General features: G+C 42.3%; 1 protein-coding gene across 1 annotated transcript in view; it reads left to right on the forward strand.

Moving 5' to 3' along the window:
• Positions 1 to 7417: 7417 nt before the first annotated feature.
• LOC311109079 (nuclear receptor-binding protein 2-like) overlaps positions 7418 to 26834 on the forward strand; it is a gene marked incomplete at its 5' end in the record, with an annotated part of 69203 nt that continues 49786 nt past the window's right edge. Inside the window, one exon of the mRNA XM_084151884.1 lies at positions 7418 to 7537. Coding sequence (XP_084008010.1) covers positions 7418 to 7537 — 120 coding nt within the window. The remainder of the gene's footprint in view (positions 7538 to 26834) is intronic.

Consider the following 26834-nt stretch of genomic DNA (forward strand, 5'->3'; position numbering starts at 1 on the left):
TTTGAACCTATTCTTCTTGCATTATCCTGACCTATCTATCAATGTGCTAGATGGCTGGATTAAAATGAATAGAGGTAACATATATGGGAACAACCAGAAATGATCATAGCATTTTAAAGTATTTTCTTTCCATGAATGTGAGGAGAAAACGATATGGTGTCTATTGAGCACATTGGGGAACCTGGGAGCTGTGAACACATCAGAATCTGGCAGATAAGAATAATGAAAAATCGTTTCATTGAGCAGATATTTTTTAGCACAGTGCATAGCGCAAAAAACGGGTAATAGCTCTGTTGAAATGTAGAGGCTGAGGCTCATTCTGGTGGCAGCCCCTCCTCTTCGTTACCACAGGCCTCTCTGAAGTGCCATTCTTACTGAGCCAGACACATGGCTCGTCTAGACACCACATTGTCCCAGTCGTTTCTTGTGCCAAGAGTAGCCTAAATCTCATTAGCAATGAGAGGGGTTGGCAGAGTGCTGCCTCAAAGGCTCTCCTCACCTATTGTGCACAAAGAAATTGTGCAAGACTCTGTGATTATAGGGCTGCAAGGTGAATGGGTTTATATCTGGGAATATTTTCTGTTATGTTGGATTTATAAGACATGATTGGTCCTCTTGATCTTCAACAAATGATCAATGGAAGATATCAAATGAGGTCAAGTGTTGCCACCAAACATACATTTAACTCTCTACTTTTGGGCTTAATGTGAAATAAATCAATCATGACTCAGTGCCTGTTGCCTACAGTAGATTAATCAAATTTTTATTTCTATCGGATCTCTGTCCATTTTTATGAAATTCTGCCAAAATGTCCACTAGATGGGGGACATGTCCAATTTAAGAGTTTTGTTTCCTGACTATTGTTTGGCACTAGAACAACCCAAATGCACTCAGTCTATTGGTCCTTTATAACTTCCAACCGATTGACAACATATGTTGTTAGTCCTATGTTAACTTGTCCTAACTTAACCCTAACACATTATTGTTACTCCCACAATCAATTTTAAGTTTATCATTCTTCTTGAGTCTCTTATAAACAATGAAAAAAACAAAAACTCAAAAAGGCACTACAATGAACATTGTGAGACCTCCCAGGAGTGTGTCAAAGACCCTGTCCAGTTCCGGAAATAACTGCCCAGGCTAGCGGATTTACATTGATACATTTTCCATGACATTTTTTTTTTCTTTCTTCCTCTGTGCTTCTTATAAAGTCTGAAAGGATGAAGGATGAGACTACATTTCCAAAAGACACACACACACACACACTACTCACCCTTGTATAATTAGTGTCATGACCAAAGTTACAGCCATCACCCATTTTCTATACCCATGTTTGAGAGAAATCTGATTACTAAAACCCACCATATGATGTGAATAAATGGTTTTCTTAGCAAGCTTAAAAACCCCCACTGGTTGGTTGAAATAAAATGCTTCTTTGTTTATCAAGTCCAGTCAATAGACTACCTTAGGGGTTGTGTTAAATGCTGAAGAAACATTTCAGTTGAATGCATTCAGTTGTACAACTGACTAGGTATCCATCCCCCGTTCCTTTCCTTTCCCTTGCTGATGGAGTATCATCATCATCAACACCAAATTGCCATTAACAGATTTGCGCACGTCTTCCATAGTTTACGATAGATATCTCTGTGCTTTGCTAAGCAGAAGCCAATGCACGGTTGAAGCAAATTATTAGAGGTGTGGTTGGGAGGGGGGGAAATGGTAATAGTGAACTTTTACAACCCGTGTAAGAGACTAGAGTTGATGGCTCTTGGGAATGTAGAAGGTCAAGATATGAGACGGGTAATGTGGTGTGGGGATTTTAATGCTCATAGTACGCTCTGGGGAAGGTTACGGACTGATGTAAATGGACAAGTGTTGGAGGAGCTACTGGATTAGAAAGGGCTTGTGAGTCTTAATGACGGCCGGGGAACAAGGATTGACCCAGGAACTGGAAATGAATCTGCTCTGGATCATACTTTGATCTCAAGTTCAATGGCTGGCAGATGTAGTTGGGAGGTTTTGGAGGAATCTACAGGGGATAGTGATCACTTTCCTATCATTTCTACTGTAGGATTGAGGGTGGAAGAATCAGTAGGACATTGGGGAGATGGATATTTGGGAAAGTGGAGTGGGGTCAGTTTCAGGAGCTGTCTCAGGTAGATCTTAATTCAGATGTAGAAACAGTGAATGATGGAGTAAGAGGAGCAATAGCAGGGGGCTGGAAAGCAGGTGATTCCTATGGGTACAGGGGGGAGAAAGAGGAAAGCAGGTGATTCCTATGGGTACAGGGGGGAGAAAGAGGAAGGCAGGTGATTCCTATGGGTACAGGGGGGAGAAAGAGGAAAGCAGGTGATTCATATGGGTACAGGGGGGAGAAAGAGGAAAGCAGGTAATTCCTATGGGTACAGGGGGGAGAAAGAGGAAAGCAGGTGATTCCTATGGGTACAGGGGGGAGAAAGAGGAAGGCAGGTGATTCCTATGGGTACAGGGGGGAGAAAGAGGAAAGCAGGTGATTCCTATGGGTACAGGGGGGAGAAAGAGGAAGGCAGGTGATTCCTATGGGTACAGGGGGGAGAAAGAGGAAAGCAGGTGATTCCTATGGGTACAGGGGAGAGAAAGAGGAAAGCAGGTGATTCCTATGGGTACAGGGGGGAGAAAGAGGAAGGCAGGTGATTCCTATGGGTACAGGGGGGAGAAAGAGGAAAGCAGGTGATTCCTATGGGTACAGGGGGGAGAAAGAGGAAAGCAGGTGATTCCTATGGGTACAGGGAAGAGAAAGAGGAAGGCAGGTGATTCCTATGGGTACAGGGGGGAGAAAGAGGAAAGCAGGTTATTCCTATGGGTACAGGGGGGAGAAAGAGGAAGGCAGGTGATTCCTATGGGTACAGGGGGGAGAAAGAGGAAAGCAGGTGATTCCTATGGGTACAGGGGGGAGAAAGAGGAAGGCAGGTGATTCCTATGGGTACAGGGGGGAGAAAGAGGAAAGCAGGTGATTCCTATGGGTACAGGGGAGAGAAAGAGGAAAGCAGGTGATTCCTATGGGTACAGGGGGGAGAAAGAGGAAGGCAGGTGATTCCTATGGGTACAGGGGGGAGAAAGAGGAAAGCAGGTGATTCCTATGGGTACAGGGGGGAGAAAGAGGAAAGCAGGTGATTCCTATGGGTACAGGGAAGAGAAAGAGGAAGGCAGGTGATTCCTATGGGTACAGGGGGGAGAAAGAGGAAAGCAGGTTATTCCTATGGGTACAGGGGGGAGAAAGAGGAAGGCAGGTGATTCCTATGGGTACAGGGGGGAGAAAGAGGAAAGCAGGTGATTCCTATGGGTACAGGGGGGAGAAAGAGGAAGGCAGGTGATTCCTATGGGTACAGGGGGGAGAAAGAGGAAAGCAGGTGATTCCTATGGGTACAGGGAAGAGAAAGAGGAAGGCAGGTGATTCCTATGGGTACAGGGGGGAGAAAGAGGAAAGCAGGTTATTCCTATGGGTACAGGGGGGAGAAAGAGGAAGGCAGGTGATTCCTATGGGTACAGGGGGGAGAAAGAGGAAAGCAGGTGATTCCTATGGGTACAGGGGGGAGAAAGAGGAAGGCAGGTGATTCCTATGGGTACAGGGGGGAGAAAGAGGAAGGCAGGTGATTCCTATGGGTACAGGGGGGAGAAAGAGGAAGGCAGGTGATTCCTATGGGTACAGGGGGAGAAAGAGGAAAGCAGGTGATTCCTATGGGTACAGGGGGGAGAAAGAGGAAGGCAGGTGATTCCTATGGGTACAGGGGGGAGAAAGAGGAAAGCAGGTTATTCCTATGGGTACAGGGGGGAGAAAGAGGAAAGCAGGTGATTCCTATGGGTACAGGGGGGAGAAAGAGGAAAGCAGGTGATTCCTATGGGTACAGGGGGGAGAAAGAGGAAAGCAGGTGATTCCTATGGGTACAGGGGGGAGAAAGAGGAAAACAGGTGATTACTATGGGTACAGGGGGGAGAAAGAGGAAAGCAGGTGATTCCTATGGGTACAGGGGGGAGAAAGAGTAATGCAGTTCCCTGGTGGACTGAAGAGTGTAGAGAAGCAGTGAAGTGTAGGAACAGGGCTTTCAGAATGTTGAAAAGGTCCCATAACTACCAGCACCTGATTCAGTATAAACAAGCACAAGCAGTAGTAAGGAGAAACATTAGGACAGCTAAGAGGGAGTATTGGTGCCGGTTCTGTAGAAACATAGGCAGGACTACTCCTGTGGGAGAGGTATGGGGGATGATTAAGAGGATGAGTGGGGTCAGACGAGATTGGGATCACCCAGTGCTGAAAATTGGGGAGATTGTTGCAGTGAGAGATATGGAGAAGGCAGAGATGTTAGGCCAGGCATATGTGAAGGTACACAGCTCAAATAATCTGACAGAAGAGGGGCAGCATGGGAGAGAGAGGGTCAGAGGATAACATCCAGGGGTCCTGGATCAGAGAGAGATGGTGGGGGATACATTGAATGGCCCTTTTTACGTTGGCTGAGATGAGGAGAGCATTAGCTAAAGATGGGGTAGCATCTCCTGTGAAGGATGAGATGTGGCTCATCTCAGTGACACTGCAATGGTGAAAGTATTGGGCCTTTACAATAAGGTGTGGCAGGAAGGGAAACTGCCTGGAAGTTGGAAGCAGGCGGTAGTGGTGCCAATACGGAAACCAGGGAAAGACCCTGCTAGTCCTTCAAGCTATAGGCCGATAGCGTTGACATCTCACGTATGTAAACTTATGGAAAGGATGATAACGGAAAGGCTGACTTACTTCCTGGAGACTAATGTCACCAGATCAACGTGGGTTCAGGAACGGCAGGGGAACGATGGATCCTGTACTGTGCCTTGAGTCAGTCATACAGAAGACACAGGCAAATAAGGAGGTGGTGGTAGCCGTTTTCTTTGATGTAGAGAAGGTTTATGATATGATGTGGAAGGAAGGCCTACTTATCAAGCTGGAAAACATGGGGGTTGGAGGAAGGGTTTTTAACTGGATAAAGGATTTTCTTTTTGGGCGATCAATACAAGTGAGGGTGGGGAGCTCTATGTCAGAAAGCTATGAGGTGGATAATGGTACCCCTCAGGGAAGTGTCATTAGTCCTTGGTTGTTCTCCGTTATGATTGACGATGTATTCTCTCAGGTAAGACCTGATATTGGGAGATCATTGTTTGCGGATGATGGGGCACTGTGGAAGAGAGGGTTAAATGTTACCCATACAGCCAGTAGAGTTCAAGAAGCGATTAGTGAAGTTGAGCAGTGATCCCTCAGCTGGGGCTTGAACTTTTCAGTTGAGAAAACACAGACTGTGTTTTTTCTAGAAGGAAGATTGGGGAGGAAATATACTTGAAGTTGTATGGAAGGAATCTGGAGAGGGTGGGAGGGTTTAGGTTCCTGGGGGCCATGTTTGACACTCAAATGACATGGGCGGAGCATATTAACAGAGTAGTTGTTAAAGGAAAGAAAATATTGAATGTGATGCGTTGCAGATAGAATGGCATTGAAAATGATATATATAACGCTGTTAAGGTCATCACCGGATTATGGAAGTATAGCATATGGATCAGCAGCTCAGACATCTTTAAAAAAGCTAGATGTTATCCAGGCCCAAGCCCTAAGAATGTTGTGGAGCACTCAGGACCTCCCCGGTGGCAGCGATGCAGGTAGAGTTGGTAGAGATGCTGTTAAAGTTAAAATGACAACAGCTAGCCATGGCATATTGGGTAAATCTAGAAGGACATATGGTTACACATCCTACAAAAAACGTACTCCTAGAGTGCTGCGAACATGAACACAATCTGAATACAAGCTTTGGGTGGATAGGCAATTGCATGGCGAGAGAGATTGTTTGGGAGGGAGATTAGCTCCTCTGTGGTTCTTCTTGCTATCCCACCTTGGTTTCTCCCTCAGCCAGTGATAGATCTAGGCTTGCTTGAGAGGGTAAGAGATGTTGAGGAAGGAGTAGATTCAGTTGTAAGTGAACATTTAAGAACACAAAACAATGCTTCCTTGAATATATTCACAGATGGATCTAAGGACCCTAAAACAGGGAGGACAGGGGCAGCTTTTAGTGTTCCTGAGTTTAAGGTGGCAGTGACGAAAAGAGCACCGGATCATTTATCTGTTTACACAATGGAGTTGTTGGCCGTACTATTGGCTGCAGAGTGGGTGGAGGAGGTGTGGCCAGACAGGGTAGACATCTGCTCTGACTCCTGTGCAACACTGATGATCTTAAATTAATTTATGTCTCAGAGCAGACTGGATGTATTGTATGAGGTTTTGTAGTGCTTGTATGGGGTGAAACAGATGGGGGTATTTGTGATGTTCCTCTGGGTGTGGGAGTAGAGGGGAATGAGGAGGTGGATGTTATCGCCAAGCAGGCTCTTAAACATCCTAATGTTGAGATGGAATTGTCAATCAGTAAAGCAGAAGCCAAGGGGTTAATAAGAACAGTGGTTAAAAACAAATGGCAAGAGTTGTGGAACAGGGAGAGAAAGGGAAGACACCTGTATAAGATCCAGGAAACGGTGGGGGCAGGGAGGTCCTCAGGCCGAGAGATAAGGGATGAAAGTGTAGTCACAAGGCCGAGACTGGGACACACAAGGCTCAATAGTACTTTGACATTTGTGGGGAAACATCTGACTGGGAGGTGTGATCACTTTCAGTGTCAGTAGGAGATTGAGACAGTAGAACATGTTCTATTTCAGTGCCAGAAATATGTGAGGGAAAGGGAGCGATTGTTGTTAGATTTGAGGAGTAATGGGGTTGAAGAGCTAGGATTAAGTGAACTGCTGGGGAAGTCTTCAGGGATGTAGTATTTCATTAGGTATTTCATTTTTTTTAGGGATTATTGGGTTGGATTTAGACCTTCACTGTCTCTGGTCCACACTCCAGTCCAGCTGGTGGCGGTAACTCACCTTAAAGCTGGTTGCCAGCTGCCATATAACATCCACAGAAGAAGAAGAAGCAAATTAACCAACCACAACAATGACGCATGGTGTTGGAAGAGGTAAAAAAATAAATATATAATACTTTATATGGTCAATGGGAGAGGTAATTAACGAAACAAAGGGAGGCAACGGAAAACAACTCCTTTCCAATACATTGCCCCCCCCCCATGATTTTGCTCTTCATTTGTGAATAAGGATAATAGGAGCAACAATTCGCATGCAGTTGAGCGGTTAGCCTATTAACACGACTATTACATAATTTATTGAAGCTTTTTATTTTTACTTTATCAGGCGTACATTTCGAAGGTGTTTTATGACACCTTTATTTTTGACTGCTACGGTTTACCCCCGTGCTCACAGCAAGATGTGTTGAGCTCTTTACTATAGCAGTATTGTCGGGGACTCTAGACTGCACAGACATTTGCGCTACATTCGAGTGAAACCAACGGGGAAATAACATTAAACACGGAATACAATGACTATGTCCGTCCAGGAGAGCAATTCAGGGTCCGAGGGGAAAGAGGAGGAGAGTGAAGATGAGAGTGAAATCCTGGAGGAAAGCCCATGCGGTCGCTGGCAAAAACGAAAAGAGCAGGTTGGTGTATATTTGGTTGCGCCGGTGGCAGTGAATCAACTTGTGGGCTACACCTATTGACAGTTCTAGGAGAGACAAGGAAAACATCATTCTGTTTGGAACATGATTGCCTGCTAGGCCTATAGGCTACGTCGTAACCAATCTAATAACCATTGGGGTTGGATGGTGATACCTGTCTGATGGTGCCTTCCTGTCTGTATTCTGTATTGTAGCAGCAGGTGCAACTGATAGATTACATAGTAGTGGTAGGCAACTAGATTCAGCTGCGGCCCGATTTTTGTAGTAACGGATGGTCAGGGGCCAGAACATAGCCACAATTCCTAGCCTACTCCACCCCATACTCCACGAAGGTTTTCCACCACACAGCTTTGACCAACTACTGTTGCTATGTTGGTCTATTGTACTTTAAACAATGTTTATGCAGGTTGCTTAGCATTCAAGCCTTCTCAATTAGCTTAATTCATTCTCTTAGAGGAGGTGCTCCCACAATAACATGATTTGTACCACATACAAGTTAGAGTATTGGATAGTTCACACACCACACTAATCCCATTCCACTGACTTTTAAATATATTTTTTTATTATATGAAAATTATATGAAAACAAGCTTTGCTTTTATACTTACAAGACCATCATGCTTGATTGATCGGGCAGTTTTGTCTCGTAGTAATGTGGTGCCTGCCTGTATTTCCTTAAACCTTTTTATGTCATTGAGAATTATTTATTTTTCATAACATCTTGTTTTGATCAGTAGGTGCCCAACATAACACCATGTGGTGGTGTGTTGGACACAGTCACTCATATATATATATATGAGGTCTATAGAGCCTGTCTGCCTTCCTGATTTCTGTAACCGTTAGCTTACCTGTGTAATATTGACATAACCTCAGAAAGACTTGTTTTGCAAACATGGTCCAGTTTTATCAATTGCTGTGCTGATCAATGGGCAGTTTATTAACCTCTACGAGATCGGTGTCCCGTATACGGCACGGTTGAGCTAACGTGCGCTAATGTGATTAGCATGACTGTTGTAAGTAACAGCAAACTTTCCAGGACACACGCTCTCCGGTACAGTTGAAACCCGGATTCATCCGTGAAGAGCTAATTTCTTCACATTTTCTAAGGAGATGCCCACTGAAGTCCCTGAGACGGTATCTGACAGTTTGTGCCGAAATTCTTCGATTGTGCAAACCCAGAATTTAATCCGCTGTACGGGTGGCTGGTCTCAAACGATCCTGCAGGTGAAGAAGCCGAATGTGGAGGTCCTGGGCAGGCGTGGATACACATGGTCTGCGGTTGTGAGGCCGGTTGGACGTACTTCCAAATTCTCTGAAATGATGTTGGAGGCGGCTTATGGTAGAGAAATGAACATTAAATTATCTGGCAACAGCTCTAGTGGACATTCGGGCAGTCAGCATGCCAATTGCATGCTCCCCCTAAACTTAAGATATCTGCAGCATTGTGTTGTGAGACCAAACTGCACATTTTAGAGTGGCTTTTTATTGTCCCCAGCACAAGATGCACCTGTGTAATGATCATGCTGTTTAATCAGCATCTTGATATGCCACACCTGTCAGGTGGATGGATTATCTTGGCAAAGGAGAAATGCTCACTAACAGGGATGTAACCAAAATTGTGCACAGAATTTGAGAGAAATAAGCTTTTTGTGCATATGGAACATTTCTGGGATCTTTTTATTTCAGCTCATGAAACATGGGACCAACACTTTACATGTTGCGTTTATATTTATGTTCAGTGTGTATATACGTACAGTGGGGAGAACAAGTATTTGATACACTGCTGATTTTGCAGGTTTTCCTACTTACAAAGCATGTAGAGGTCTGTAATTTTTTATCATAGGTACACTTCAACTGTGAGAGACAGAATCTAAAACAAAAATCCAGAAAATCACATTGTATGATTTTTAAGTAATTCATTTGCATTTTATTGCATGACATAAGTATTTGATCACCTACCAACAAGTAAGAATTCCGGCTCTCACAGACCTGTTAGTTTTTCTTTAAGAAGCCCTCCTGTTCTCCACTCATTACCTGTATTAACTGCACCTGTTTGAACTTGTTACCTGTATAAAAGACACCTGTCCACACACTCAATCAAACAGACCCCAACCTCTCCACAATGGCCAAGACCAGAGAGCTGTGTAAGGACATCAGGGATAAAATTGTAGACCTGCACAAGGCTGGAATGGGCTACAGGACAATAGGCAAGCAGCTTGGTGAGAAGGCAATAACTGTTGGCGCAATTATTAGAAAATGGAAGAAGTTCAAGATGACGGTCAATCACCTTCGGTCTGGGGCTCCATGCAAGATCTCACCTCGTGGGGCATCAATGATCATGAGGAAGGTGAGGGATCAGCCCAGAACTACACGGCAGGACCTGGTCAATGGCCTGAAGAGAGCTGGGACCACAGTCTCAAAGAAAACCATTAGTAACACACTACGCTGTCATGGATTAAAATCCTGCAGCGCACGCAAGGTCCCCCTGCTCAAGCCAGCGCATGTCCAGGCCCGTCTGAAGTTTGCCAATGACTATCTGGATGATCCAGAGGAGGAATGGGAGAAGGTCATGTGGTCTGATGAGACAAAAATAGAGCTTTTTGGTCTAAACTCCACTCGCCGTGTTTGGAGGAAGAAGGATGAGTACAACCCCAAGAACACCATCCCAACCGTGAAGCATGGAGGTGGAAACATCATTCTTTGGGGATGCTTTTCTGCAAAGGGGACAGGACGACTGCACCGTATTGAGGAGAGGATGGATTGTGCATTGTATCGCAAGATCTTGGCCAACAACCTCCTTCCCTCAGTAAGAGCATTGAAGATGGGTGGCTGGGTCTTCCAGCATGACAACGACCCGAAACACACAGCCAGGGCAACTAAGGAGTGGCTCCGTAAGAAGCATCTCGAGGTCCTGGAGTGGCCTAGCCAGTCTCCAGACCTGAACCCAATAGAACATCTTTGGAGGGAGCTGAAAGTCCGTATTGCCCAGCGACAGCCCCGAAACCTAAAGGATCTGGAGAAGGTCTGTATGGAGGAGTGGGCCAAAATCCCTGCTGCAGTGTGTGCAAACCTGGTCAAGACCTACAGGAAACGTATGATCTCTGTAATTGCAAACAAAGGTTTCTGTACCAAATATTAAGTTCTGCTTTTCTGATGTATCAAATAATATTGTCATGCAATAAAATGCAAATTAATTACTTAAAAATCATACAATGTGATTTTCTGGATTTTTGTTTTAGATTCCGTCTCTCACAGTTGAAGTGTACCTATGATAAAAATTACAGACCTCTACATGCTTTGTAAGTAGGAAAACCTGCAAAATCGGCAGTGTATCAAATACTTGTTCTCCCCACTGTACATACACACACACACACAGCCTGCAAACACATTGTTTGAAGTACAATAGAATAACATAGCTACTGTTGTAGGTCAAAACTGTCTGCTGGAAAACCTTGAGAGAGGGTAGGCATTGTGGTGCTCATGGGTGGAGTAGGCATTGTGGCTTATGACCAATGAGCTACTACTCACTTAAAACTTATTTTTTTGTTATTAATGTAAATGGATTTTTCAACCAGAAGGTGATTTTCTGTTAAAGGGGAACTGCACCCGCTGATTTTGCCTAGTTGTTAAGCTTGCTCCTCAAGAAATGACAGAAGCCAAACGTGAGTTGGCTTGGGGGTATGGTTTGATGTGGGTGTTTCCTTGCCACCACCAAGACACACCCATCATCGGTCAGAACCTTGCCCGCAGCTATTTCCCTCCCACTCAATCACAACAAACAAACCCCTGCAGGTTGAGTTCAATAACTACAGACAGATGTGTGGTGAGATGCCGGAGGAAGCTTTGAATAGGTCAGGAGTCTACAGAGTAATATGAGAAGAATGCAGTTGCTCAATTTATGTAGATATTCTAAACTAAGGGTTTCAAATGTAGTAACAGGTCCATGTAGAATCAACAACCCTTTCCATAATACCATAGAAGCAGTGTCCTGCTAATACAACAATGTCACCTTTCATTGTCATTCCCAGCCGATACAAATACTGTGCCTATTGGCATTTTGTCTGGTGGTAGTGGGGCTACTTTGGCAAGCATGTCAGAGTGGTCATACCTTCCTGTGTGGTGTCCCGTACACAACAGGAGTTCTCTGGTCCTGGTACGGAATACACAGGGTTTCTCCTTCCACATATTGACTGATATCCTTCAATTCAATAATACAAAAAGTATAAAAGTTATGTAAAATGTTTATGCCAAGTGCCAGGTCTTTCTCCATTCAGATACATCAGTATCAAGCCTGTCTGTCAGTCTAGAATTCATCACATCATCTTGCAAATCTCCATGTGCTGGCTCCATACATGTTTCTGTGAACACATACACTCATAGTCACTGTTCTATTACCAATGCAGTTAGGATAGGTAATATCTGACACACAAACAGGTACTATGTTGAAGTTTGAACAGGTCAGATAAAACCTATCCCAATTATGGTTTCCCCATCAAACGACTAGGGCAATAGGGCTGACCCCAATTAGTCGACTGGTCGATTGTTTGGTCGTTAGGCTGTTGGTCGACCGAGATTGTTTTATTCGAGCATTAACAAAAATATTAACTACATTAACTACTTGTTTTCGAAAGAAAATCATTTTTTTTGTCCATTAAAATAACATCAAATTGATCAGAAATACAGTGTAGACATTGTTAATGTTGTAAACAGCTGATTTGTAATGGAATATCTACATAGGCGTACAGAGGCCCATTATCAGCAACCATCAGTCCTGTGTTCCAATTGCACGTTGTGTTTGCTAATCCAAGTTTATCATTTTAAAAGGCTAATTGATCATTAGAAAACCTTTTGCAATTATGTTAGAACAGCTGAAAACTGTTGTGCTGATTAAAGAAGCAATACAACTGGCCTTCTTGAGACTAGTTGAGTATCTGGAGCATCAGCAATTGTGGGTTCGATTACAGAATCAAAATGGCCAGAAACAAAATAACTTTCTTCTGAAACTCGTCAGTCTATTCTTGTTATGAGAAATGAAGGCTATTCCATGCGAGAAATTGCCAAGAAACTGAAGATCTCGTACAACGCTGTGTACTTCTCCCTTCACAGAACAGCGCAAACTGGCTCTAACCAGAATAGAAAGAGGAGTGGGAGGCCCCGGTGCACAACTGAGCAAGAGGACAAATCTAGTTTGAGAAACAGACGCCTCACAGGTCCTCAACTGGCAGCTTCATTAAATAGGACCCACAAAACACCAGTCTCAACGTCACCAGTGAAGAGGCGACTTCTGGAGGAGTGCTTGATGCCATCTGTCAAGCATGGTGGAGGCAATGTGATGGTCTGGGGGTGCTTTGGTGGTGGTAAAGTGGGAGATTTGTACAGAGTAAAAGGGATCTTGAAGAAGGAAGGCTATCACCCTGTGGACGGCGCTTGATTGGAGCCAATTTCCTCCTACAACAGGACAATGACCCAAAGCACAGCTCCAAACTATGCAATAACTATTTAGGGAAGAAGCAGTCAGCTGGTATTCTGTCTATAATGGAGTGGCCTGCACAGTCACCGGATCTTTTTATTTTCTTTTTTTATTTAACCTTTATTTAACCAGGTAAGCCAGTTGAGAACAAGTTCTCATTTACAACTGCGACCTGGCCAAGATAAAGCAAAGCAGTGCGATAAAAACAACAACACAGAGTTACATATGGGGTAAAAAAATACATAAAGTCAAAAAATACAACCGAAAATATATATACAGTGTGTGCAAATGTAGCAAGTTATGGAGGTAAGGCAATAAATAGGCTATAGTGCAAAATAATTACAATTAGTATTAACACTAGAATGCTAGATGTGCAAAAGAGCAAAATAAATAACAATATAGGGATGAGGTAGTTGGGTGGGCTAATTTCAGATTGGCTGTGTACATGTGCAGTGATCGGTGATCGGTAAGGTGCTATTGAGCTGTTGTGGGAGCAGCTTGACCGTATGGTACGTAAGAAGTGCCCATCAAGCCAATCCAACTTGTGGGAGGTGCTTTAGGAAGCATGGGGTGAAATCTCTTCAGATTACCTCAACAAATTGACAACTAGAATGCCAAAGGTCTGCAAGGCTGTAATTGCTGCAAATGGAGGATTCTTTGACGAAAGCAAAGTTTGAAGGACACAATTATTATTTATATTAAAAATCATTATTTCTAACCTTGTCAATGACTACATTTCCTATTCATTTTGCTATATTTCCTATTCAAACTCATTTCAGGTATGTTTTCATGGAAAACAAGGACATTTCTAAGTGACCCCAAACTTTTGAACGGTAGTGTATATAGTCTACCGGTCAAAGTTTTAGAACACCTACTCATTCAAGGGTTTTTCTTTATTTTTACTATTTTCTACATTGTAGAATAATAGTGAAGACATCAAAACTATGAAATAACACATATGGAATCATGTAGTAACCAAACAAGTGTTAAACAAATCTACATATATTTGAGATTCTTCAAATAGCCACCCTTTTGCCTTGATGAAAGCTTTGCACACTCTTGGCATTCTCTCGAATGCTTTTCCAACAGTCTTGAAGGAGTTTCCACGTATGCTGAGCACTTGTTGGCTGCTTTTCCTTCACTCTGCGGTCCGACTCATCCCAAACCATCTCAATTTGGTTGATGTCGGGGGATTGTGGAGGCCAGGTCATCTGATGCAGCACTCCATCACTCTCCTTCTTGGTAAAATAGCCCTTACACAGTGTTGGGTCATTGTCCTGTTGAAAAACAAATGATAGTCCCACTAAGCCCAAACCAGATGGGATGGCGTATCGCTGCAGAATGCTGTGGTAGCCATGCTGGTTAAGTGTGCCTTGAATTCTAAATAAATCACAGACTGTGTCACCAGCAAAGCACCCCCACCCCATAACACCTCCTCCTCCATGCTTTACGGTGGGAAATACACATGCGGAAATCATCCGTTCACCCACATCGCGTCTCACAAAGACATAGTGGTTGGAACCAAAAATCTCGAATTTGGATTCCAGACCAAAGGACACATTTCCACCAGTCTAATGTCCATTGCTCATATTTCTTGGCCCAAGCAAGTCTCTTCTTCTTATTGGTGTCCTTTTAGTAGTGGTTTCTTTGTAGCAATTCGACCATGAAGGCCTGATTCACGCAGTCCCCTCTGAACAGTTGACATTGAGATGTGTCTGTTACTTGAACTCTGTGAAGCATTTATTTGAGCTGGTAACTCTAATTAACTTATCCTCTGCAGCAGAGGTAACTCTGGGTCTTCCATTCCTGTGGCAGTCCTCATGAGAGCCAGTTTCATCATAGCGCTTGATGGTTTTTGCGACTGCACTTGAATAAACGTTTTTAAAGTTTTTGAAATGTTCCGTATTGACTGAACTTCATGTCTTAAATGAATGATGGACTGTCGTTTCTCTTTGCTTATTTGAGGTGTTCTTGCCATAATATGGACGTGGTCTTTTACCAAATAGGGCTATCTTCTGTATAACCCCCCTACCTTGTCACAACAGATCTGATTGGCTCAAACGCATTAAAAAGGAAAGAAATTCCACAAGTTAACTTATAACAAGGCACACCTGTTAATTGAAATTCATTCCCAGTGACTGCCTAATGAAGCTGGTTGAGAGAATGCCAAGAGTGTGCAAAACTGTCATCAAGGCAAAGGGTGGCTATTTGAAGAATTGTTTGTTTAACACTGTTGGTTACTACATGATTCCATATGTTATTTCATCGTTTTGATGTCTTCACTATTATTCTACAATGTGGAAAATAGTAAAAATAAAGAAAAACCCTTGAATGAGTAGGTGTTCTGAAACTTTTGACCGGTAGTGTATATTTGCGCCCATCTCAGTGAACTAATCCATTGCGTAGGCCTAGACTAAAAGCCACTTTATGCTTGATCCAAAAATGTGGTTGGAGGCTCCAAATGGAGGGTGTGACGCAATTGCGGGGCATGGAGAGGCCAAATCGAGCTCTGTACTGCATCGCCATGCGCCTTCCAAATGTTGTAACAATGCGTTGTGCTCTGTATAGCTCCACATTGACATGATTGGTTGACGGTAGGTGGGGGCGGTACATCTTGTAGAAAACACAAACTCACTTCCTTGACAACAGCTCTGCACTGCTCTGCGAAGCGCAATAAGTATGAATGCCCTGACTTCTGCTGAGTCCGTATCACTGTAAATACTGCATGGCCAATGCAGACATTGGATTGACCATGTGCCCAGATGCACAATGCACTTCTATCTCCAGAATGTGCTCTCTCCCGCCAATTTGTGCACATTCATTGTTTCATAACTTCATTGTGTGAATTGTTTGCGTTTGATTGTTAGTGTATATAAATTCCCCATTACATATATCACCAGTAGTACATTTACCGAAAATTCCTATAATTTATAATCTACTATGTTTGTTACTTTGGTTACGGTCATTTATGTTAATGCATTCAATATTATTATTCCAGTCTTCCCATTATCATTGTCAGAGTGGACACATTGTTTGCGGAGTGCACAACAAAGTTTTGGTTTATTTCATTCCATTTACGAGTTGCCAATTTAGTCATCTTTTGTTTGGAGTTCTCCTGTCAATGTTGAGTAAGGACGCGCACGCATAGAAGTAGGCCTATAGGCTACCTGGCCTAGAAGTTGGCCTATAGGCTACCTGGCCTGCGCACAAATATAGGCATATAAATGTGCCCATTTGGGGATCTGATAGTATTTCTGATTGGCTTAACGGACCACCACAAATGACCTGTGGAGCTTCTCAAAGTAATGTTTTCTTCACCTCAAACAGCAAGCAAATGAAGTCTTTTTTTTTACATCCATTGAGAATTACAATAGTTCCTCAATGTATTTGAAAAATCTTTCCAGCTCTCTCCCTTTCGATAACCACTCAGCGTGAAAGGGAAAAATGTCATGCTCTGATCCAGTGGAAAAGTCATAAAATAGGCCTACCTGATTACTTCTTATCAGTCGTTGACTTGGACTATTATTAATTGTCACTTTATGGATGCTGTAATCTTGTTCTTATCCATCACGTAGATATAGAGCAAGGTCGGGGCAAGAATATATATTTTTTTTCTTAATGCTAAGGACCCGGAATGTGGTTCTCAGTAACGGCCGGACTGCTCATGACAGAGGCAGAGAGTGTGTTGTCAACCTCCAATCAAGGTGATTCGCGAATTTTCATCGACATTGGTGTCGTATTGGCTTAGTTATGATGGTAGGGAGATTATAATTTAACATTGAGCATCAATCAATCCCTACTTATTTTAACATTGATCTTCAGTCAATCCCAATGCTGACAATAATTTGTACACTGCAGATTTACCACAACTAAGCCCAAAAAGAGATTGGAACATAACAGTGCACTGTGCACCTGCCAACTCTCCATGAATTCGCAAGTGGCTGAAACGATCTCACCGGAAAAAGCATCAGAGCGAGCGAAACAGCACCCCTCTGTCTTACTATATGTAGCCTATGTTATTTTGGCCAGACAGCATCAAATACATGGGCTACACATACATGTCCTCTGCCTCTACGACGATGGCAGTATTACTAGCAGTACCTGTTTTTTTACTAAAGAAATGCATTATCTTCGATCATTTTTCTGTTAAAATTAAATCTCTAGTTTATTTTTCCTTTTCTCTGTCCCGCTTTGAAAGCGCCTCATTGCTGAAACGCGTGAAACAATGCACGGGAACTCTGTCAGTGTGGAATATTCCATTATTGTGAACCAGTCCGTGGGTGATTAATGACAGTTGTTTCTACTATTATGAGAAACTTGGATCATATCATAACACATTTATTACACATCTATAAGCATTTCATGAATGTGGTTTAACAGGTCCCAACCGCATTATTAAAGGTTAATGAAATATATCCATAGCATGTCTATAGCACATATTTAGATATCTTAATAGATACATCATTACAATGACAGCGTAGTGTCATCATTATGGCTGTTCTCAAAAGTGTGCTTCTGCCATACAAGTGTTAGTAAATATGCCAAAAGGCCAAAGGACGTTTAGAAAATTATGCTGATATATAGCCTGTACCAGCCCCATTTTACCCACCACGGGTGCAGGCCCGTGACTTACCTTATCCTTCTTCTCTCTGAGGTCAATGGTGCATGAATATCACCACAGGGTTGAATCCTAAGGGTACATTTTGTGGATCAAATCGTGTAGTTGAGGGTCATATCATAACTTTCGTAACTCATTAACAGCCCTCCTCCACATCACAATTAGGCCTAAATTGGTCATACTGGTCTATAACACACACATGAAGGGTCTATGTATGAGAAGGGCTTACCAAGAAAAACTTCCAAAAGGACTAATTTGAGTTAGAAAGCAGAGATTGGTTTATTTTATCTCACAGGTGACTTGACATTGAATATCCCTTTGAGCATGGTGAAGTTATTAATTACGCTGGATGGTGTATCAATACACCCAGTCACTACAAAGATGCAGGCGTCCTTCCTAACCCAGTTGCCAGAGAGGAAGGAAACCGCTGAGGGATTTCACTATGAGGCCAATGGTGACTTTAAAACAGTTAGAGTTTAATGGCTGTAATAGGAGAAAACTGAGGATGGATCAACAACATTGTAGTTACGCCACAATACTAACCTAATTGACAAGAGTGAAAAGAAGGAAGCCTGTACAGGATAAAAATATTCAAAAAAATGCATCCTGTTTGCAACAAGGCACTAAAGTAATTGCTTTGACACATTTTGTCCTGAATATACAAAGTGTTATGTTTGGGGCAAAACCAATACAACACATTACTGAGTACCACTCTCTAGGATTGGGCGGTAGCCACATTTGCATATTGTCATACCATCCTTCTCTCATCCTGGGATTTAAAGTATTACGCCAAAAAAAAGCCCATTCGGCGTCTATTACCAGAATAGCATAAGTAATAGCGAATTTCCATGGAGGCTGCTAGCTAAATATGGTAACTAAAATAAATGAATTGCAAAGACGGGTAATCCAGCTCATAAAGCGTGTTTACACATGCTGCTCCAAAGCCAGGACTGTTCTTCCTTCAGACAAGCATGCATCAAAACTTTGTTCATTTACACAATGTCTCTCATTCACATTCGCTTGGAAATGTCCAAACTCACACAAAATGCCATTCGGTAGCTCCTACCTAGTGCCTTCGGAAAGTATTCAGACCCCTTGACTTTTTCCACATTTTGTTACGTTATAGCCTTATTCTAAAATGGATTAAATAAATAAAAATCCTCATCAATATACATACAATACCCCATAATGACGAAGCAAAAACAGGTCTGTAGAAATGTTTGCAAATTCATAAAAAAGAACTAAAAGAAATACCTAATTTACATAAGTATTCAGACCCTTCGCTATGAGACTCGAAATGTAGCTCAGGTGCATCCTGTTTCCATTGATCATACTTGAGATGTGAGTCCACTTGTGGTAAATTCAATTGATTGGACATGATTTGGAAAGGCACACACCTGTCTATATAAGGTCCCACAGTTGATAACGCATGTCAGAGCAAAAACCAAGCCATGAGGTCAAAGGAATTGTCCGTAGCGCTCCGAGACAGGATTGTGTCGAGGACCGATCTGGGGAAGGGTACCAAAACATTTCTTCAGCATTGAAGGTCCCCAAGAACACAGTGGCCTCCATCATTCTTAAATGGAAGAAGTTTGGAACCACCAAGACTCTTCCTAGAGCTGGCCGCCCGGCCAAACTGAGCAATCAGGTGAGAAGGGCCTTGGTCAGGGAGTTGATCAAGAACCCGATGGTCACTCTGACAGAGCTCCAGAGTACCTCTGTGGAGATGGGAGAACCTTCCAGAAGGACAACCATCTCTGCAGCACTCCACCAATAAGGCCTTTATGGTAGAGTGGCCAGACGGAAGCCACTCCTCAGTAAAAGGCACATGACAGCCCACTTGGAGTTTGCCAAAAGGCACCTAAAGACTCTCAGACCATGAGAAACAAGGTTCTCTGGTCTGATGAAGCCAAGATTGAACTCTTTGGCCTGAATGCCAAGCGTCACATCTGGAGGAAACCTGGCACCATTCCTTTGGTGAAGCATGGTGGTGGAAGCATCATGCTGTGGGGATGTTTTTCAGCGGCAGAGACTGGGAGACTAGTCAGGATCAAGGGAAAGATGAACTAAGCAAAGTACAGAAAGATCCTTGATGAAAACCTGCTCCAGAGCACTCAGCGCCTCAGACTGGGGCAAAGGTTCACCTTCCAACAGGACAACAACCCTAAGCACACAGCCAAGACAACGCAGAAATGGCTTCGGGACAAGTCTCTGAATGTTCAGACAGAGCCCGGACTTGAACCCGATCGAACATCTCTGGAGAGACCTGAAAATAGCTGTGCAGCAACGCTCCCCATCCAACCTGACAGAGCTTGAGAGGATCTGCAGAGATGAATGTGAGAAACTCCCCAAATACAGGTGTGCCAAGCGAATGTGAATGAGAGACATTGTGCAAATGAACAAAGTTTTGATGCATGCTTGTCTGAAAGAAGAACGAACAGTAGTTGCTCTGGAGCAGCATGTGTAAACATGCTGTGTCTGTGTGGAGTTTGGCCTGCCTGCTCTGCTCGGAGAAGATGGTGGACCTGCACACCGGAGAAGATGGGGGAGGAGCAGACTAGCTGAGAACGGAGAGGAGAACAAATGCAAGGAAATCAAAAGATAGCAGTGGCAGCTGTACAGATCATCCAAAGGGCTTTGACTTCTCAAACACGACAGAAGGTTAACACAATACGATGCCCCGTCACCTTATTCATTCAGCCACTTACTTAGATAACTAGCAAGTTAAACTTAGGGGTAGCATTTAAGCAGAATTCTTCATTTTTCACACAGGAAATCTACACAGAACTAAAATGCTTCTTATTGTAATTTCTGCTCAGCATCAGACACAGTTTGTGCTTTATTTGCACTTCTCCACTCGGATGGGAATTCACAAACGGGCATTTTATCAGCAGACAGCACTCTGACTGATGTGGAGCTACTTTTCTCTGGTGCTTTTCTCAGTGTGCCAGCCTACTTTTCTCAGATAATATGCAAGATTAAACAAAACATTAGGAAATGTAACTGGCTACATTCTTTCTTTCTATGACAAACATTAGAAATATGATGGTCATGCATCGTTTTTGCAAAAAATACCTTGCTTTTTCATTGTAAGCTCATTTAGTTGTGTGGCTGCCAGCCAAATAGCATGTCACTTCTGTTGTCATCTGATGAAAATGAAGCTTTTTTCTGCCGAATGTGTTGCATTAATGTATTTTTTGTGAAGGAAAACTGTAGTTGCACGTCCCTGATCAGTTTATTGAAGCAAAAAAACGATGTTGACTTTCAATATAAAACGCGACCCCTGACAATACACAGCTGGACTCACCTGCTCCTGCTTTCTCCCGTTGTGCTATTTACAAACAAACACGTGATTGGCTCAATTGTTCTGGGGAACTACGGTATGCTTCATAATGTGAAATAATGTGACGGGTGAAATGAAGAATGCGATCTGCTTTATCTCCTAATGTATTGCACAAGTTGACTGCAGGTATTTACTTTAAAAAGTAGCTATAAAATGTTGTGAAAAATGTCAAAGAAATAGTTTTAACGGTATTGACGTTATTTAAAAACCATCCTGTGTCTATTTCCAAATACCCCGATATATGGTATATACGGTATATCGCCCAAGCCTACCATTCTCCATATTTTTAAGTATAGTGGTGGCTGCATCATGTTATGGGTATGCTTGTAATCGTTAAGGACAGGGGAGTTTTTCAGGATAAAAAAGAAACGGAATGAAGCTAAGCACAGGCAAAATCCTAGAGGAAACCTGGTTCAGTCTGCTTTCCACCAGACACTGGGAGATGAATTCACCTTTCAGCAGGGCAATAACCTAAAACACAAGGCCAAATCTACACTGGAGTTGCTTACCAAGAAGACAGTGAATGTTCCTGAGTTGCCGAGTTACAGTTTTCACTTAAATCTGCTAGAAAATCTAAAGCAAAACCTGAAAATTGTTGATTAACAATGATCAACAACCAATTTGACAGAGCTTGAAGAATTTTGAAAAGAATAATGGGTAAATGTTGCACAATACTAGTGTGGAAAGCTTTTAGAGACTTACACAGAAAGACTGCCAAAGGTGATTCCAAAGGTGACTGCCAAAGGTGATTCTAACATGCGTTGACTCAGGGGGTTGAATACTTATCTCAGGGTTTCCCAAACTCAGTCCTGGGGCCTCAAATGTTAGAATGTAAGTAAATAATAATTTATAATATGTTTAAAGGTAAATGGCAAATTATAGCACAAAATAATACTAATAATACAAGAAATGGTGTGTCTCGTTAATCAATAGGTGATGTCAAAATATTCATAGGTAATCTTGGGTGTTTTTGAATCCAGAGACACAAAAAATCTACGCAACAACATTATAGAAAAATCATAGTTTAGCTTCTTAGCATCCACAGTGTCTAATGATTATTTTCTTACATTGTTGTGTCTCAATGGGCCACTAGGCTATAAAAAGGAGCTAAGTGCAATGGTCAGGTCACTCTGAGAAAGATCTCAGCTTGACGTCGAAACGTCAGTCACCTATTCACATCCTGTACAATGGATTAAAATGAGCTAAAATAAATACATCTCTGCTTTTTTGTTGTTGAGTGCTCCAACTCCTTTCTACCTCAAATGAGTCCTTATGGAAGTGTTTCTTGGTCAGCCCTTCTGCATGATTTTGGCCATTTGTTATTGAGCACCCCTACTTTCCTTTGTTGGCTGAAGCACGAAAGCCCACCTGAACTCTGGTATATGTATGAATTCTATGCACTCAAAGTAAAGTCAAACCTACTGTATTTTCCCATTCATAAAGCATTTATAGCTAAGCACTTCATGGTAATTAGCTGTGCAGTTTGCCACTGATCTGTAACACTAACATTAAAGGTCTATGTATGAATTCTATGCAGTCAATTTACTGTCATTTCAATTGTTATAAAGCATTTATAAACATGTCTCACTTGGACACGCACTTGGACACTATATGGAAACAACACAGAATGTTAAAGGAAAGATGAACATTTTCCAGATGGAGCACAGAAAACAATTACTAAGGACATCGCCGAAGAATCCTACTATTGACTTTTTTCAGTTTGACTTTTCATTCAAATTCAATTCCCCATGTCAGACTTATACCAATAACTATTTTAGTGAGTAAAACGCAGAGGTGGGACCAAGACATGATTTGAGTCACAAGGTCCGAGGTCGAGTCTCGAGTCAAGTCCAAGTTGTGCATTCTAAGACCAAGTCGAGTCAAAAAATAAATTAAAGTCAATTAAAAAATGAATCTGTACATGCAATGAAGTTTAACTACACATCTTTTGTCTATTTATTGAGGCTACCAGACAGCCCTATTCATTATTTAGTCTACAACACATTTTAATTATGTAATTGTAAAATAGGAAAAATGCCAAGGGGGGGTGAATACTTTCGCAAGCCACTGTAGTTATTTTTACTCTGAAATGGGGAATTGAATTTTAATTATTTTATTTGTTAAATCTATTCAAGAATAGTCAAACTGAAAAATGTTAATAGTAGGATTCTTCGGTGATAAGCTCAGAAATTGTTTTCTGTGCTACATCTGGAACATTTTATTATAATGTTCATATTTCCTTTAACATTCTGTGTTGTGTCTGTATTCTTTTTGATAAGTGTGGCATGTTTATAAATGCTTTATACATTCTTAATGAATGGGAAAATTGGAATGACAGTACATTGACTGCGTATAATTCAAACATAGACCTTTTAATGTTGGTGTTATAGATCAGTGTTAATTACCATGAAGTGCTTAACTATAAATGCTTTATGAATGGGAAAATACAGTAGGTTTGACTTTAGTTTGACTGCATATAATTCATACATACACTGTATACCCTTCATGTGTGTGTTTATAGACCAGTATGAACAACTTAATTGTGATGTGGAGGAGGGCTGTTAATGAGTTACAAAAGAGTTATGACCCTCAACTACATGATTTGATCCGTAAAATTTACCCTGAGGATTCAACCCTGTGGTGATCTTCATGCACTGTCGACCTCAGTGAGAAGAAGAAGAAGGTAAGAAAGGGGCCTATACCGGCCGGTAGGGGAAATGGGATTGTAAAGTCTATCAGCATCATTTTCAAAACTTGGTTTGGCCTTTAGGCATATTCATTAACACTGGTATACTTTTGAGAACAGCCATAATAATTTAAATAATTAATCTATTAAGATACCTAAATATGAGCTCTTGCATAGCATGACATGAATGCGCTGTGGATATATTTCATTAACCTTTTAATAATGCCGTTATGACCTGTTATAAGACAAAAATGAAACGCTTATAGATGTAATGAATGCGTTATGAATATGTAATCAAAGGAAATCCTTATCTATAGGGTATTGATATGAAATATATTTATGTTAAGAAATTATTGATCTATGATAAATTATTATTCGGCTGTATGGATTAATTTACTCTTGGAGGCCTTTTTTGTCAACAATATGGCTTCATTAACCTGGGCACAGTAGCCAGGCAAAACCCCCCCTCCCTCCCCATTTCCTTTGCAACTTTTAAGCTTCCCGCAGATTTTGCTGCTGCTGAACCAACCTGCTGTAGCAAGACAGAATGAGGCCCCTTGATGACACATCATCAACGAGCCAGCTCATGAGGCCCCTTGATGATGTGAGGCCTGAGGCAATTGCCTCCTCTGCCTAATGGTAAGTCCGCCACAGCCGTAGCTTCCACTGTGCTTCCCACAACTGCCTGACCTCCCTCCCGCTCTCAGACACAGGGTACTTCACATGACAGACATGTTAGGCCAACAACACACACACACACACACACACACACACCACCACCCAGCATTGCTCCCAGTGTTTTTCCACTGATTGATTACTGTCATTTCCATGACCCATGAGCACCAACATGTGAAGTTAATAGGAGCATGTCAAATTGGGTGTCAAGTGAAAGCTAAGTGTATGTTTTTGAGAAATTAAGGCATATATAAATCTTTCAACCATTTTCCATCCTAAATATGAGGAATAAGCAAAGGCTTTGAATACTTGTCAAACGGATGGAAAAGGGGTCTTGGAAAACATCAACCAGAAAAAGTCTTAAAAGGTATTAGAAATACATAAAAACACTAATGTTAAGACCCCTGCCAACTAATATCAACACTTATATTCAGTTTAGGAAACATTTTTCTGCCTTCTGTAATTTTAAGAAACACATCTTTTAAGATATTTTCTAATTTCTGTCCTTAATGAAGAGGGAGGATAATGAAAGTTCACTGAAGTAACAAGTAAAGATGGACCTATCAATTAGTATAGTGTTTGACTGATATACATTTTGTTTATGAATTATTAAGTGATTAAAACACGGAATTTTGTTAACAAATCGGTAACAGAATTTCTGCGAAATGGATAAGGGAATTTCTGCAATTGAATTGGCTACAATGGGAAATCATAGTCACAAACCACAGTTGGGTCACCTGTTACTGTCCTCCATTCCAGTGGCATACTGTTATGTTCAGTTGAAAGCTGTTTTCTTTCTCTTTCTGTTGTCTGGTTGGCAAAGAAATAGTCTGAAAAGTCTGGACCACCTCGCTCTCTTTCGTTCATTTAGTTCATTTCATTTTGGTCCAGCCTTGATTTTAATGTCCACAGACGTCTGGACCGGCCTTCATTTTGCCCAAACATAGACATAAACTATGAGCACCTCTATCTTCTGAATGTTTTGTCATTTAGGTCCAAAAAGTAACTTTCTGACCAATTCAACCATGGCCAAATATGTATGGAAAGTTCAAATCAAAAGGGGTACGGTCAAAAATGTATTGAATTCAAATGGAATGACCCTTAGGAAGACATTGTCATTCTGTGGTAGGCAGAGACACACTATAATCTTTTATTATTATGATTTTTTTGTATTACCCATTTTTCTCTCCAATTTTGTGGTATCCAATTGGTAGTTAGTCTTGTCCCATCGTACGGACTCGGGAGAGGCGAAGGTCGAGAGCCGCGCGTCCTCCGAAACCCAACCCAACCAAGCCGCACTGCTTCTTGACACAATGCCCGCTTAACCCGGAAGCCAGCTGCACCAATGTGTCGGAGGAAACACCGTACACCTGGCGACCGTGTCAGCATGCACTGCGCCAGGCCCGCCACAGGAGTCGCTAGTGTGCGATGGGACAAGAACATCCTTGCCAGCGAAACCCTCCCCTAACCTGGACGACGCTGGGCTCTTTTTGGTTTTTCCCCACCTGGTTTTCTCTTTGTCAGTTGTGTCATGTTTTTATTAGCAATTTCGCGCTTACATTTTTGCTGTCAATTTATACATCATTGCAAACCGCTAGAGGTAGTCACTAGCCTGGTCCCAGACCTGTCTGTTATTTACATTTGAGTCATTTAGCAGACGCTCTTATCCAGAGCGACTTACAGTTAGTGAGTGCATACATTTTTCAAACTGGTCCCCCGTGGGAATCGAACCCACAACCCTGGCGTTGCAAGCGCCATGCTCTACCAACTGAGCTACACAGGACTACAGTAGTCTTTCCAACTCCTTGTACTCATTGTCAAGCTAATCACGACAATTAGCAAGAGAGCAGAAACAGTCTGGCACCCAGTTAAGTAGTCGCCAACTTGGCAGCTTGATTTCAAAGCTTTGTGGTACTCTGCCTACATGGGGCAATCATAGTGTCTGATTTGGGTGTTTGTGCAGCCCTTACATGAGGACAGCCAGATGGACCTCAGAAACCTGCCGAAAGTCATCGCAAAATCCCATCCCTTTTCAAGATAACACACATTCTTATCATCCCATTCGAAAGGAGTGTACATTCCAGAGGCCTATACATGCCCTTTTGAGTTATATTCTTCCTTAAGGGCCTTGGTCAAAAGTAGTGCACTCTATAGGGAAAGGGGTGCCATTTCTGGACGCACACTAGGCATTTACATTGCACCATGGAGGTTAAATGAGCTCACGGACAATGGCGGAGCAACTATACTCTACCTGGACCTGTAAGTGTGGGACCTTTTTATTTGTGGCCTAGCTGGGGAGATTATCACTGTAGTCCAAGGAGCAGGGATAATGAAAGAGGCCTGTCGATGAGTGAGTCCTCTGCCCCCTGCAGCCCAAAGCCCCTTCACCACTGAACCCCAGGGGGGCTGGGGAGCAAGATGGAAGGAAGTGTGATTTTCACCCAAATAAACCTCCCTAGAGAGACACATTGTCAATCATCCCATGCTT

The sequence above is a fragment of the Coregonus lavaretus genome (assembly GCF_964263955.1).
Source record: "Coregonus lavaretus genome assembly, chromosome: 34".
Classification (NCBI taxonomy): Eukaryota; Metazoa; Chordata; class Actinopteri; order Salmoniformes; family Salmonidae; genus Coregonus; species Coregonus lavaretus.